This window comes from Rhinatrema bivittatum, chromosome 8 (genome assembly GCF_901001135.1).
Source record: "Rhinatrema bivittatum chromosome 8, aRhiBiv1.1, whole genome shotgun sequence".
Taxonomy (NCBI): Eukaryota; Metazoa; Chordata; class Amphibia; order Gymnophiona; family Rhinatrematidae; genus Rhinatrema; species Rhinatrema bivittatum.
Window position 1 is genome coordinate 242,936,925 of NC_042622.1, and position 15,095 is coordinate 242,952,019.

General features: G+C 45.0%; 1 protein-coding gene across 3 annotated transcripts; it reads right to left on the reverse strand.

Moving 5' to 3' along the window:
* Positions 1–5,321: 5,321 nt before the first annotated feature.
* LOC115098053 lies at positions 5,322–14,753 on the reverse strand. 3 transcript variants are annotated; one of them, XM_029614351.1, is made up of 3 exons: positions 14,590–14,753; positions 9,587–9,657; positions 5,322–7,404 (listed from the first exon to the last, which is right to left on the reverse strand). In XM_029614351.1, exon 3 carries the CDS (start codon positions 7,356–7,358, stop codon positions 5,394–5,396), a length of 1,965 nt encoding a protein of 654 aa, XP_029470211.1. In that variant the 5' UTR covers positions 7,359–7,404; positions 9,587–9,657; positions 14,590–14,753; the 3' UTR covers positions 5,322–5,393. The 3 variants fall into 3 exon arrangements, with proteins under 3 accessions (XP_029470211.1, XP_029470210.1, XP_029470212.1); XM_029614350.1 differs by lacking the exon at positions 9,587–9,657; XM_029614352.1 differs by lacking the exon at positions 9,587–9,657 and having other exon boundaries at positions 14,661–14,740.
* Positions 14,754–15,095: the final 342 nt, after the last annotated feature.

A 15,095-nucleotide genomic window follows, 5' to 3' on the forward strand; every position in this document is an offset into this window, starting at 1 on the left:
AACTCAGCCAAAAACGTCCACGTCGAGGCCCTGTCTCGACCCTCGGAGCCCGAGGAATCTTTGGGAGTTCTCCGATCCATCTTGGATCCCGGAAGGTCGGTCTAGCCTCCACGATGGTGCACCCTGAACAGAAGACAGTGGTCCCTCGGCGCTCTCGCCGGGCAGTCTTGTCCTGGGCTCACGAGTCCCTCACCGGAGGCCACGCCGGGTCCGAGCGGCACTCTGGATCTTGTCAACCGATTTTATTGGTGGCCTACAGTTAAACACGATGTGCGCCTCTTTGGTGGACTCCTGCCCTGTCTGTGCACTACAGAACCACCGATGGGCAAACCCCGAGGGCTCCTCCAGCCGTTGCCAATCCCGGTGGAACCGTGGACGCACATTTCCACGGACTTCATTGTAGACATTCCTACATCTATGGGAAACTCGGTCGTATGGGTCACCATCGACCGTTTTCCAAAATGGCCCATTTTGTTCCTCTACCAGCCCTGCCATCTGCTCCGGAACTTGCTAAACTCTTCACCCAGCACATATTCAGGCTTCACAGGCTCCCCCAAGATATTGTATCTGATCGAGGCCCGCAATTTACTGCCTGCTACTGGAGAGCTCTATGTAAACATTTCCACGTTCAGCTCAGCCAGTCCTCCGCATTTCACCCGCAGAGCAACAGGCAAATGGAGCGCACGAATCGTACCCTCAAGACCTTCTTACGTTCATTCGTGAAAGAGAGACAGGACAATTGGGCCGAGTTCTCCTACAATAACCGTACCCACTCTGCCACTGGAAGCTCCCCCTTCCTGTTGGTTTATGGGAAACAACTCCGGCCTCTCCTGCCCTCACCAGATCCTAGCACCTTGCCCGCCGTACAACTCTCTGCTCGTCAGCTACGGTCCTTATGGATATCAATCCAGATGAAGTTGAAGAAAGCCGCTCATGCGGCCAAAGTATGGGCTGATAAGCATCGCCAACCAGCGCCAGTCTTTTTACCCGGGGACCGGGTATGGTTGAGTACCAAGAACCTGCAGCTCCGGACCTCGTCTCGCAGACTTGCCCCGCGGTTCTGTGGACCCTTCCGAGTAGCCGAACGCATAGGACCGTCTCCTACAGGCTATGCCTGCCCTCCTCCATGCGTATTCATAACGTTTTTCACGTTTCTCTCTTAAAGCCTCTTGTCCACTCCAGATACCACCCGAAGGCTCCAGTCTTAGATGTCCGGAAAAGACATGGCCATTAGGAGTTTCTCCTGTCATGGGAGGGCTTCGGGCCTGAGGAGAACTCATGGGAGCCCTCCCACCACATCTATGACAAACACCTCCTCCAGGACGTCCACGGAGACCACCCTGACAAACCAAGGCCGGTAAGGGGGAGGCCTAGAAGTGGGATACTGTTGCGCTTCCCGGCCGTGTACACTCTGTGGGCCGGGCCTGCTCACCTCTCCCGGCTGTCCACAAGCGCAGGCCTCTCTGCCACTGCAAGCCCCGGCCATCCCCGTCACTCTTCCCCAACCCGCTGCAGCTCCGGCAGTATTGCAGGCCTCACAAACGGAGCTCCCGCCGGGCTCCACGTCCAGTGTCTCCTCGGCCCTGCCCCGAGGCGTGCGTGCAGCCAGCATCACGAACTTTAAAGGGCCAAGTGCAGGAAACCAGGACCTGATGCTCCCCGGTGATGTCTCCGATCCACGGTATATAAGGCAGGGCTCAGCCCCATGATCCCTGCCTTGGCAATCGGGTCGATCATGTTGTGATAGCAAGTTTGCCTTCTTGCGTTCCAGTGTCTTGTTCCAGTCTTCTGTTCCAGTGTCTTGTTCCAGCGTCCTCCTGTTCCAGCATTCTCCTGTTCCAGCGTCCTCCTGATCCTTTGTCTCCCCAGGTAGTACCATTCGGACTGTCTTCTCAGTACTTACCCCTGCCTGTTACTTGACTACATTTGACCGCCGCCTGGATTTGACTTTTGCCTGTTTCTTCTACCACGTCTGTACGCTGCCTGGAACTGACCTTTGCCTGTTTCTTCAACCACGTCTGTTCGCTGCCTGGAACTGACCTCTGCCTGTCCACTGACCATGTCTGCACGCTGCCTGGAACTGACCTCTGCCTGACCACTGACCATGTCTGACCACTGCCTGGAACTTGACCTTTGCCTGACTATCCTTGGACTGACCACTGGTATTGACCCCTGCTTTGGCTGACTACGCTATCCTTGACTCTGGCCTTGATCCTCGCTCTACATTCAGAGACTCTGTTCTGGCCTTCTCTGGCTCCTGGACTTCCTAGCCTGAACATCGACCGCACACCCTTGTTCGTGGTGGGCACACCCTGATCTTCATCTCTCAGAGATCCTGCGAGGCCCACCTAGACCAGGCGGCCCGGGTAACCAAGGGCTCAACCTGAGGGAACCCCGGGTTGCTATTAGTGAAGCTCCTGTTTATGGGAAGCAACTTCATCCGCCCTTAACTTCGCCTGAACCTAGTGCACTCCCCGGCAGTGCAACTCTCAGCTCGCCAGCTTCGTTCCTTGTGGATCTCTACCCAGGAAAAGATCCGCAAAGTCGCCCTGTCCGCCAAGAAGTGGGCAGATAAGCATTGTCAGCCAGCACCCCATCTTCCTCCCAGGAGACCGTGTCTGGCTTAGCACCAGAAATCTATAGCTACGTATTCCATTTAGAAGACTAGCTCCCGAAATTCTGTGGGCCTTTTCGAGTCGCCGAACGAGTGGGAGCAGTCTCATACGTCTGCGCCTACCCTTCTCCATGCGCATACATGACGTGTTCCATGTGTCATTGCTGAAGCCTCTTATGTTATCCAGGTACCACTCCCGGGCTCCTGAACCATCGGATCCTTCAGTACCGGACAAGGTCACGTATCAAGTTGCGTGAGTTTTGGATGTCCGGTTTCATCAACGCCGATGGGAATACTTGCTTGCCTGGGAGGGTTGCGGATCCGAGGATAATTCTTGGGAACCGGCCCGTAACATCCTCGACAAGGACTTATTACGGCAGTTCCATTTGGACCACCCAAGTAAACCCGGATCGGCTGAGAGGGGGCATAAGAGAGGAGGTACTGTTGCGGTTCTGGCCGCAGCCGAGGCCAGGCCCTTACTTCCGGGCTCCCGGACCTACTCCCGCTTCCAGAGACCTGGTTTGTGGCCTGTTTGGCGGCGCCTCCTCTGGGGCTGCGCCGCTGCGAGGTCTCCCATGGATGCCCGGCTCCTAGGCGCGCGAGCCACTTGGCGCTTTTCTAGGCCGTTTCCCGCCAGTGGTGACTTCCGCCCAACTCCTGACGTCAGACGCCGCAGCACTTGATAAGCCGGCCCGCGGCCATCCAGTCTTTGCCTTGCAATGGGTTAGCCTCCCGGTTTCCTGTTGCGCTGTGCCCCGGAGTGACTCGCTTTGCTTCGTCGCTCCATTCCTGCTACAGTACCTGCTTGGTTCCTGCCTGCCTGCTACAGTACCTACTTGGTTCCCGCCTGCCTGCTACAGTACCTGGTTGGTTCCCGCTATCCTGCTACAGTTCCTGCCTGGTTCCAGTTCCCGAGTCTTGCTACAGTTCCTGCCTGGTTCCAGTACCTGAATCCTGCTACAGTTCTTGCCTGGTTCCAGTACCCGAATCCTGCTATAGTTCCTGCCTGGTTCCAGTACCCGAGTCTTGCTACAGTTCCTGCCTGGTTCCAGTACCTGAATCCTGCTACAGTTCTAGCCTGGTTCCAGTACCCGAATCCTGCTACAGTTCCTGCCTGGTTCCAGTACCCAAGTCTTGCTACAGTTCCTGCCTGGTTCCAGAACCTGAGCCCAGTTACAGTATTGCTACTGTCCTAGTCTGGTTCCAGATACTAGTCCTGATTCACAACCCGCCTAAGTCCCAGCGGTCGGGCCCCTAAGGGCTTCTCCTGGGGGGGCTTCGGCTTCCAAGGGTGAAGCCACCTAAGTCCCAGCGGTTGGGCTCCTACGGGCTCCTCCTGGGGGAGTACCAGCTTCCAGGGTAAAGAGCATCTACATCCTGCCTGAACATCTGCCTCCCGGTCTGCTATTCATTAGAGACATTGACCACCTTTCCCAGTCTCCAGCAGGTCGGCCCAAGGGTCCACTAAACAGAGACTCCCATAATATTCTGGCCTATTTATTCTCTTTTACATTATTGAAATGCTATACCATGCCTATTTTTTTAAATGGGTTAATCTGTTGCTGTTTCAGACAATGTTCTTTTATTTTTCTTTAATATTTAGTGATGATCTTTCTTTTTAGTTGTATAAATGTATAACTGCATAAATATTTGAAGCTTGCTGTCTATTCATGTTAGAAACGAAGAGGTTCAAAAATAAATTTGCAGATGACATAAAATTATTCAAAGTTGTTAAAACACCCATGGATTGCGAGGACCTGCAGAAGGATCTTGTGAGACTAGGAGACTGGGCATCTGAATGGCAGATGAAAATTGATATGAAAAAGTACAAAGTGAAGGAGAAATAATTTCAACTACAGGTTACGCATTGCTGGGTTCTGTATTGAGAGTCACCAGACGGGAAAAGGACCTTGGAGTACTTGTGGACAAGATTAAAATTCTCAGCTCGGTATGTGGCAGTGGTCAAAAGAGTAAATCGAATGTTAGGAATGATCCAAAACGGAATGGAGAATAAGACAGACAATATCATATTTAGGCTCTGTATCAATCTGTGGTGCGACCACACCTTGACTATTGTGTTTTGGTTACCGCATCTCAAAGAACTAGAAAAGGTGCAGAGGGTAAAAGATATGCTAAAGGGATTGGAATTGCGCTTATGATGTGAGACTACACAGCTTAGGGCCCTTCAGCTTGGAAAAGAAACAGTTGAGAGGAGACATGAGTTTAAGAAATCATGAGTGGTTATTTACCCTTTCAAATAATATTAACACAAGAGGACACCTCATGAAACTTCCAACCAACAGATTTAAAACAGATCATAGAAAGTACTTTTCACACAGTCCATTTCCAAGCTATGGAATCTGTTGCCAAAACGGGGTTTCTAGAGGAACAGTCCATAAAACATTTTCAGCCAGGTAGACTAAAGAAAGCTATTGCTATCCCTGGGACAGAATAACAAGAACAGATTTACTTTTGGGATCTGCCGATTCTTGTGACCCGGACTGGCCACTGTCGGAGACAAGAATGCTGGGCTCGATGGCCTTGGTCTGACCCAGCATGGCACTTTTTATGTTTTTATGTTTATTAACACCTGGACCATGGGAGATGATAATTTCAGTCAGCTCTCTTTTTCCATGACATAACTTTCAGAGAAAGCCTGGCCTTTCTCTGAATAAGACGGCTTTATTAGCCATTCATATGTGCTGTTTGAAAGGTTTATTGAGATAATGCAAATTGCAGACAAAAAGAAAGGAACTATCTCAAGAACAGCAGAGCTTTTTCATGTTCTGGTTCCGTCATTTCCAGAGGTTCTGAATATTAGGGAGTAGGTTGCTCTTTGGCTCATGCTATCAGTGCTCCTTGGGCCCTTTGGTTGAAAAATCCTATCTGTGTATTTCCAAGCCTCCATTACAACATCTGGTCCTTTGTTCTCGTACCTCATTTGTTTTGCTTGCCAGCCCTCACTGTCCAGCACCCCAGAATCTACTAGGTCTTTCCTAACTATGTAGCCACGAAACATGGCTTGCAATTTGGTAGCTGCATCATGACGTCCTTTCAGGGCCAGCCTTGCCAGGTACCCTCTCCAAGCTGCCTGGATGGTGATGGCAGCTCCATTCTCTAGCTGGTAACATGTCCTGGTCTTGAAAACTCTTCTTTCATATGGTTCAGTGCTCTGGCAAACAGAGATGGATTTCACAGCTTCCTGAAAAACAGAGGCAGTTGCCTTATTTTTCCTCTGGGTGTCTTGTATTGGTCTACCACATTGCTCAAAAGCAGCTTCTGGGCTATCATTCAGCCATTGATTTATAGACGGCTCAGCATAAGGGTCTCTTGTAAAATTCACAGTGTATCTGTTTGTAGGTTTCTCCCAAGTGAAATAATTGGCCGCATCTTGTCTTGGGTTTTGACAAATGTTATGTTCTTCTTGGACCAGATAGGGTCCCACCCTTGGCACATCCACCTGTCCCCTCTGAGGAACATATGATGCTAGGCTTTCTGTTTTTAGCAGCAAAATGTCATTTCTAGTCTTGGAAAGCTTAGGTTGCTCATTGCATTCACCCTGCCCATCCTGCTCCCCAGCTTGAATAATTTCTCTAATTCTGCAGAGCTTGTCTTTTGAACAGTCACTGTAAGCAAAGTTTTTCCTTTGGCTGCTCTGATTAGTCACAGGCATAGCAGATATCGTGAGCCTCTCAGCTATTATCTTTTTGCCACTGGCTCTATCCTTACAGGGCTGTGGTTTGGAAACAGTGGGATACATGCAGAACAACTGCCTTGCTGACTGATTGAGTGGCTTAGGAATATCCACTTTTTTCGCAGGCCCTTGTGGTGGAAGTTTTGGGCAGGGCGGGTATTGCCGATAAACAGGGCCCATCCCTATTCCCTCAAGAATGCGGCATTCTTTTCTCCTTGGAGGTGGACACTGATCCCAGCACTTTACAATGCCCACTCTGACCTGATCTGTTTCTCCTGGTCTTTTGCACTGGGGCATCCCACATGCCTCATTTTTGTCTTCTCTAAGTGAAGGAGGTCTCAGGCATACGGTGTGCCTTTGCAGACAACAGGGTTTAGAACTATATGCACTTGCATTAGGGGAACATGGCATGAAAAGTAGGAAAGGATGTTCATCCTGTGACAAGAATAGAGTAGGCTTGGAGGTGGGTCTAGGATAAGATGGATTCTTTGTTCCTTGATGTGCTCCCCAGCCCAGCTGGGTGATAGTAGCTTCTTTCTTTATATTTCTGAAAGCTTTTCTTATCCTGTAACCTCTATAGTGAGCTTGAATAACTGTGGCTGCATGATTTAGAAATAAAAGGCCCATTCTTGTCCTGTATCCTCTGTAATAAGACTGAATTGTTACTGCAGCATCATGCTGAACTTGGTTGCCTTTATTCTGTACTGGATGGGGAAAAGAGGCGGAGATTTGCCAATCTTGCAAGGCCTTAAACCCTTGAAATTTAGCTTGAATTAAATCAGCATCCGTTTTTATCAGTCCCTTCCTCCGTCTGTTCTTGTAAATTTCCCAATTAGCTGGTTCTTCGATAAAATCACATCCGGAACAAATTAGTTTCTTGATGTTGTAGCGTCTCCAGGCAGACTGTATGGTGGAGGCTGCATCGTCCATGATCCTCAGAGTTTCATCGTAAAACCTGTCCCCATTTCTCGACACGCTGGACCAACCTGGTGAGCCTTTCGCCTTTAGATTTCCCTGACGCTGTATAATGAGCTGCACTGGAACATCCATCTTACCATTGCTAACTTCTAGTGCCTGCCCTCCATGTGACTACACCCTGCAAAAGCAGATAAAAAGTGGCTATCAATTAGGGAAATCACTCTATTGACTTTTACAAACAATCCATTTCTGCTGCTCACAGATCCAGCCCAACTAACCATTATTGACTTCTTGTAAAATCAACCAAAACGATATCTATTAATCCATCTAATCTAAGCACACTCGTGAAAAAATGAAGAATAAGAGTGAAACCATCATACATAGCACAGCTTACAGCTGCATCTCATGCCATAACTAGTCTGTGGATAAGTAGGAGATTTCAGTCTTCTGTGGCTATTAATCTGGCACTTTTCTATAAATTCAACCAGTTGTTGCTTGGATGGGCAGACTAGATAGAACGTTCTCATCTGTAAGTTCAACCAAGAAGATAAAAATATTCATTTTCTCTAGTCATTTGATAGTTGATAATACCCCAGCATCAGCCAATGAGAATACACAATACTTCATAACACTGAAGTGTGCTGTTTATTCAAAGGGGAAATGCCCTCCTATGTGCCAGTGGGGTTAGAGCTGAGAACCCACATGGTGTTGGCAACTAGTAAGGATTCCTTACATACATGATCTTGTACATCTAATTTAACTTGTAAAAAATCCTACTTTATGCATGTTATAAGGCAAAACCATGACTGGCTCAGCCTATCCTTGATGACCAGTAGTCATCTGGTAACTCTACTAATTAATGAACCCCATCTGATAGCCTTATAACTATAGGAAAAACAAGGGAGACATACTCTCTGTTTTAGATCTCAAAGGCATTTAAAAAATTTTGGCATGACTTCATCAAAATTTCCAACAGGAGGGGTAGCCAACCTAATTTCTAAGTAAATTACAGACAAAAACAAGGGAAATATATTATGCACGTTTATCTTGTATGTTGCCTAGAGCCAGGCACCAGGCGACTACTGCTACTACTACTACTTAACATTTCTATAGCGTTACACGACATTCACAGTGCTGTAAAAACATACAAAGACATTCCCTGCACAATAGAGTTTACAATCTAATTTCTCTCTTATTCATATAGAGTAGATGTCCAATATACTGAAATGTATATTTTGAAATGATATACTGCACTTAAAAGATATGGTAATTCTAAAGTGTCGATGCCCAACACCAAATAATATCATGAACATTCAACTGGTCCGCTCTCATATAACAAAAACGTGTATGCAAGATACTCCTCAAAAAAGATGAATTATCATCATGCTGCATTAACAGCAGAAATCCTTTATCTGAAACAATGGCTAGTCTTTCAACTTATCGATGCATCTTTTATGAGCAGTATATAGTTTCAAAAAATATTTTTTATTATATGAGACATCTATGTGAATAAGAGATACTGATGATTATAAGCCTTCATTTTTTCATGAATGTGTTTAGGTTAGGTAGATAAATAGATATTGGTTTAGTTCACAAGTGTTTCCACCATTATATTTTTTTATTTTGGCATTGTAAAAATTAATTCCATTTTCTCAGACATACACAAATTCCCAGTCCATCATTTTTTTTCTTACATTGCCCAATAAAATTTGTCAGGCTTCCTCTTACACCTTTGGCTTCAAGCCTATTCAGAACCCGTCTCAGTCCTGCTTGATGCCATTTTGACAACAGGTGAGGAGAAAGATGTGATGCTAAGATACTATGAGCTTTTGTTTATAGTTGTCTGGAGTGTTCACCCATTTTTAATTCCTCTTTGTATTTCTAGTCTGGCACCACAGTGACAACACAGTGGATATTTTTTTATTTATTTGTTAGGCTTTTATATACCGATGTTTAGACTAGCCGTCACAACAGTTTACAAACATTTCAAAAACATACACGTATTCCGATAAAATATATAAACAATAATAAAAATAATAAGAAGACAGTAATAAAAACATAAAAGCATAATATCAACCTATCATTATAAGAACAATTAATAAATCAGTTAAATAAATTAATCTATAAAAATAATGTTAAATGTGGTAAGCAAATCAGTCATAAGAACAATCAATATATCAATAAAAAAAAGTACAAGTTTAAGTAAAATAGTCTTTAAGAGATTGTGATAAGTGACATGGAGATAGTTTTTAGCCAATGCCTGCTTTATATGCCTGCTCAAATAACCAGATTTTAAGTGCTTTTTTAAACAACTTAAGATCAGTTTGCAATCTTAGATCCACTGGTAAAATGTTCCATACCCTAGTTCTCTTCCAGAGTCGGAACCCTTGATGGCTGGGACTTCCTACCTCCTAGGGAACTCTGATGCTCCCTGTCAGCCAAAGGAACAGGAGTTAAGCCTGATCTGTACACAAATAATTTTATTATGTTTACAAAATCTATTTACATGTGGCCTACAGTATTTAGATTATACTCTGATAATTGCTGATGCACCTTTGCTAATACTTGAAAGTTCCTGAGAGGCAGACTAGAGGAAGATGGATTCATTTTCCACCAAGAGGCCCTTCCGTGGTAAAGAAAGCTGAAGGCTGATTCTTTCAAGACCTGACGATAATGGACAATATGTTAAGCACATCCTAAAAAAGTGATCATGAAAGGGAATACTTTATTTTTAAAAAGAATATTTCTGTAAATGAATATTCATTCCAATCATTGACAAAAAGTATGGAGGAGGAATCTTTTCCAATGTCATCATATTTCTCAGCTTGACAAATTACTCCCTTTCTTAACAGGTACCTGTCCCCAAGATTTCATCATCACCTGCAGTGTCTTCTGGGAGCTGAAGGACTAGGAAACTAAAATGGCCACCCCACTGTTTCATTCTTCTTTACAGTTTGTTCAGTAAGTCATCCAAAACTTAGTAAAATGCCTTTGAAACCTAAAACATAGATAATGACTCCCTTTTTTTGGGATGTGATATACTTACAAATAAGGTTATCAGGTGGGTGTTCATTAATTGGTAGAGTTACCAGATGACTATTGGTCATTGGAGGATAGGATGAGCCAGCCAAGGTTTTGCCTTATGACATGCAGAAACTGTTTTTTAAAGTGAAATTAGAAGTACAAGACCATGCATGCAAAGGAGTCAGTATTAGCTGCCAATACCATGAGCGTTTAATCTATGAATTTGTATACACCTATGAATTTGTATACACCTATTCTCATTGGCTGATGCTGGGACATTATCTGGCAAATGACTAAAGAAAATATATTTTTTATCTTCTTGGTTGAATTTACAGATGAGAAAATTCTATCTAGTCTGCCCATCCAAACAACTGCTAAGCTCTGCAATCTCTAGAGTGTCGTCTGAGATCTCCTGCTTTCTTGAATTCAGATAATGTCTTTGTCTTCACCATCTCTACTGGGAGGCTGTTCCTCACATCCACCACCCTTTCTATAAAGAAATATTTCCTTAGATGACTCCACACTCTACTCCCTTTCACCCTCATCCTGTGACTCCTCATTCCAAAGTCTCATTTCCATTGAAAGAGTCCCACTATCTGTGTTTTGATACCTCTGTCATATCTCCCCTGTGTTGCCTTTTCTTTAGGATATACATATTTATACCTTTAAGTCTGTCCCCATATACTTTACAATGAAGACAACAGCCATTTTAGTAGCCACCCTATTGTAACCATGAACCATCTCCATCCTGTTTATATTTTGAAGGTGCGGTCTCCAGAACTGTAGAAAGTATTAAAATTAGATCTCACCAGGGACTTATATATGGGGCAATATCACAGTGCTTTTTCTTTTGATTCATTCCTGTCCCTAAACACCCAATCATCTTTCTGGCTTTTGCCATCACCTTATCCACTTGTTTGGCCACCTTAAGATCATCAGATAGAATCACCCCTAGATCTGAAACTTAACCAATAGACTGTGATGCTCTCTTGGGTTTTTGCAGCCCAAATGCTTGACTCTACATTTTTCGGATAAAGTAGTACGGCTGCCATATTTGTTAATCTTTACTTCTCTGCATTTTTTTTAGCATTAAATCTTAGCTGCCAGACTATAGACATTGTAGAAGAAAACATAAGCAACTTGGAGAGACATTCTATTGACTAAAGGCTGCGGAAGGAGGTAAAACCCAGTTGGGAGAGCTCTTCTATTCGTTAGAAACTGTGACAGTGCACAGGCAGCTTTCTTCTCCCTTCCAGAAGCTATCACGCAGGAAAGATCCCGGGCTTGAAAAGCACCCTTGGCAGCCATCCCTGATTGGTTTTCTCACGTGATCATGATTGTTAAGGGACATGAGATCTTGTTTGGGTGGCATGGCCCCTGTGCAAATTGTTATGGCTATTTCACGGTGCCCATTGTAAGGGAAATGTGTTGGGCCAGGATCCTGGTTCAGACCTGAATGCTGCTGTGCCTCTAGAGTCCTGCTTTATTCTATGACATTTCTAGAGGTCACTGATGTAACAGTTCTAATTGTCAACCATGCTCACATTCCATTTAGCACACAGTCAGTGATGACTGGATACCAGGCAACAATACATCTTTATGATGATACTGAAATCTGGTTCAGGTTTGCAAGGCCATCAGGAAGCGCCTCCTCCTGCAACAGCAGTGCCTTCTCAGGGCGCAGTAAAGTGTGCCAAACTGACTTGATTTTTTGCCCCAGGACCTTCAGGACCTCCTCAGGATAACATCAATGTGCCCCCATCCCCCTCTACTGATGGTATTGATGGGCTCAAGATCTTTTCAGGTCATAGAAAGTTTGTGAACACAAATCACGAGAAACCCACAGAATATATTTAAACATAATTCCTTCTTATCTGCAACATATAGAGACTATACACTTAGGAGTTCATCCTTGAATATCCAAATTGGGGTGTTGTTTTTTCACAAATTATAAATATACCATGGGTCAAATATCTCCAGGTAGCCTGCCAACTGTGTAGCATGTGGAAGCAAAGCCAAAGGGGACAGCATGCATGTGTTTTTTTTTTTTAATTTTGAAGGTTTTTAAAATTATTTTTCACTTGATTATGACATCAAGCAACAATCGATGTGTGTTCTATGTTCTGTTTTTCAACTAGAATGTCTGTACTGAAGTCAAGTTTGCATTACAGTGTGGGGGCTGCATCAGACAGTGTTTCTCGGGGGGGGGGGGGGGGGGGGGGGGGGGGGGGGGGGGGGGAGGATAATTGACTAGTAATTTTCTTGCACTTTGATGTCTGAAATCTGGGAAAGCCTTCACAGATCAAGCCCCAAATATATCTGGCTCCTACCCAAAGCTGGCATAAGTATAGGAACGGTCACTTGCTTGCCAGCACCTCCTAAGGGAGCAACTTTGCCACATTTAAAACTTGTTTATATTTTGAGAGGGGAACGCCAGAAGACAAACAAAATAATTTCTAACAACTTTCCCATAACTTTAAACGCTGGCTGAAGTCACTTTTAAGGGTTGGTGCTTTTCCCATGGGGAATCGTTGAACTCTCTTTTAAAAAAAAAAAAATGCTTTGGCATATCTCTCGCCCTCATTGTCACACCTCCTGAATTCACACTTACACTACATACACTCGGCTACAGACGGGCAAGCCCGTGTTATTATAATCAGCATCTCACATACTGATAAATTCTGGATAATATCTAGGGACACCGGCATCCTCAGTACTCTAGCTAGCACAGACACCACCACCATCTGTACTTACAGGACTGATATACCAACTAAACCCCAGTAAAGCAATGGAGTCAGGATGTGCTGATGAAAGGCAGCAGGCTCGGAGTAAATACTTCCTTATTGAGAGAGTGGTGGAAGCCAGGAGTTGCCTTCCAGCAGAGGTGCTGCTAACCAGCACATTGACAGAACTCAAGCATTGCCTGGGATGGATACAAGTGATTGATGGGGACTGGAGAACTTACAGGATCTGCAATGGCACAGTAGGCAGAAGCAGCCAGGCAGACTCAGCACACCAAGCAGTACTTATATGCCAAGAACTACTACATTATTGTATTACACAGAGATTAAAGTATTAAGGGTAGGCACTCAGCAAACAATGTCTATAGATTAATAGATTGTATCTATTCAAACAGGAGTAAGTTATCTTTCACACTGATTGGCTCACTGGGTACAGAGAAGATATTTGATGCAGCGGTATGAAAATGTATATATTTATAAAATGTATAACCCGCCTATTGGTATTCCTATTTGAAGTCTTGTTTTTTTGGTCTGGTAATTTCCTCCTGCATTCCTTTGGGTTTCCAGATCATTTGGAACTAGGGCTGGAATTTGATGCCCTAAATTTTCATTCACAATTAACTGTACTCATGAATTTTCTTCCCTATTTTATATCCCCCCCTGCCAACACACTCAGCCCAGAGTCATTGAAGCAACAATCCTTGTCCAGGGGCCACAATCCTGAGCCCTGCCTTTGAAGACCATAAATCTGGTGCTAAAGCATTATAGGAAAAAAAAACCCCCAAAAAACCCTCTTCATTGTGATGATGGCACTTTACTATTAACACACATCGCTTTCTTCCCATGTCCTTATCAGAAGGGTGGCTGTGGGTGCAGGTCAATTCCTGAGCAAGAGGGAAGATTGGTTTCCAGGCCCTTGGATTGTCAAAAAACTTGCCAGATTCTGGACGGTGTTCCAACCGTAAACTTTACTACCATAAACTTTATTCAGTTGTGATGATCTGACAAACAGTACAGTTACTCGGAGATGATCCTGCTTGTTCCATTTACAATATCACAAGCCACACCTGCACAGGATCCCCTGGCTTCTCTATTACAGGATGTCCTAATGGGCAGGTTAAGGGACAATCCAAATGGGCCTGGCTAGTGCTGAATTGGCCCCCTTCCTCCCACACCAGTATGATCTCTGTGCTGAATCAGCCCCTCCCCCCACCCGTGGGACCTCCCTAGGCCCTTGACTCCCTACAACAAAGCATAGAAACTACACCTGTGGGCCCAAACCTAGGAGCAAGGAAAGGAGCCAGAATTGTCCATATAAAGCAGGAGTTTAGTTTAACTAATGGATGCCCTTCGGCTTCCTCTTGCAGACTGATCACAGCAACGTGTTGTACAACCTCTAGCTGTAGCACCATACATGCAAATCAGGGGTCTCACAAGATGGAGCGCAAGGGCTTAAAGGCACAGAGATGCTATAACAAGGAACTCAACACACTTTGGAGCGCTTGGCAATACCATGCAGCTGAAGTGTCTCAATGGATGCTAGTTCTCGACTGTCCTGCAATGTCACATTGGGATAGGAGAGTAAGGAAGAGCCTTACCTAACATGCAAGCCGCTTACAGTATCAGAGATCTAACAGAACATGATGGACCAGATCTAACGTGAGCATACATTAAGTCCAATTTGAGTCGCATCTTTCTTGGCAACCAAGGAGAAATCCAGGGAAGAAAGGAACAGGTTTGACTGCTTTCCTCAGGTCTTCCAGCTGAGTTAGGTCTTTTGGCTCTGACCTCATAACCCACTTTTGACATCATTAGTGGTGAGATCAGGTGACTCAAAGAGAAAAAGGGAAAGCCCACAGCCAAGGGTGCCCAGCTTCAATCAAGCAGATGGCCAAAACCCACAAAGTAAACTCTGCCTCGATTTTCCTCAGCAGTACTACTTCTTTAAGGAGGCCTACATGGTTAGTCCTTACCTGATTCCCAAGCGATGATTGATGGCATTGCAACGCAGCAAACCCAAGAAGTAAGCCCAGGAAATATAGCAATACAAACAGCTGGGAGGCGCTTCTCCTTGAGCCTGGAAAGGACTCCCTGTTCCAGAAAC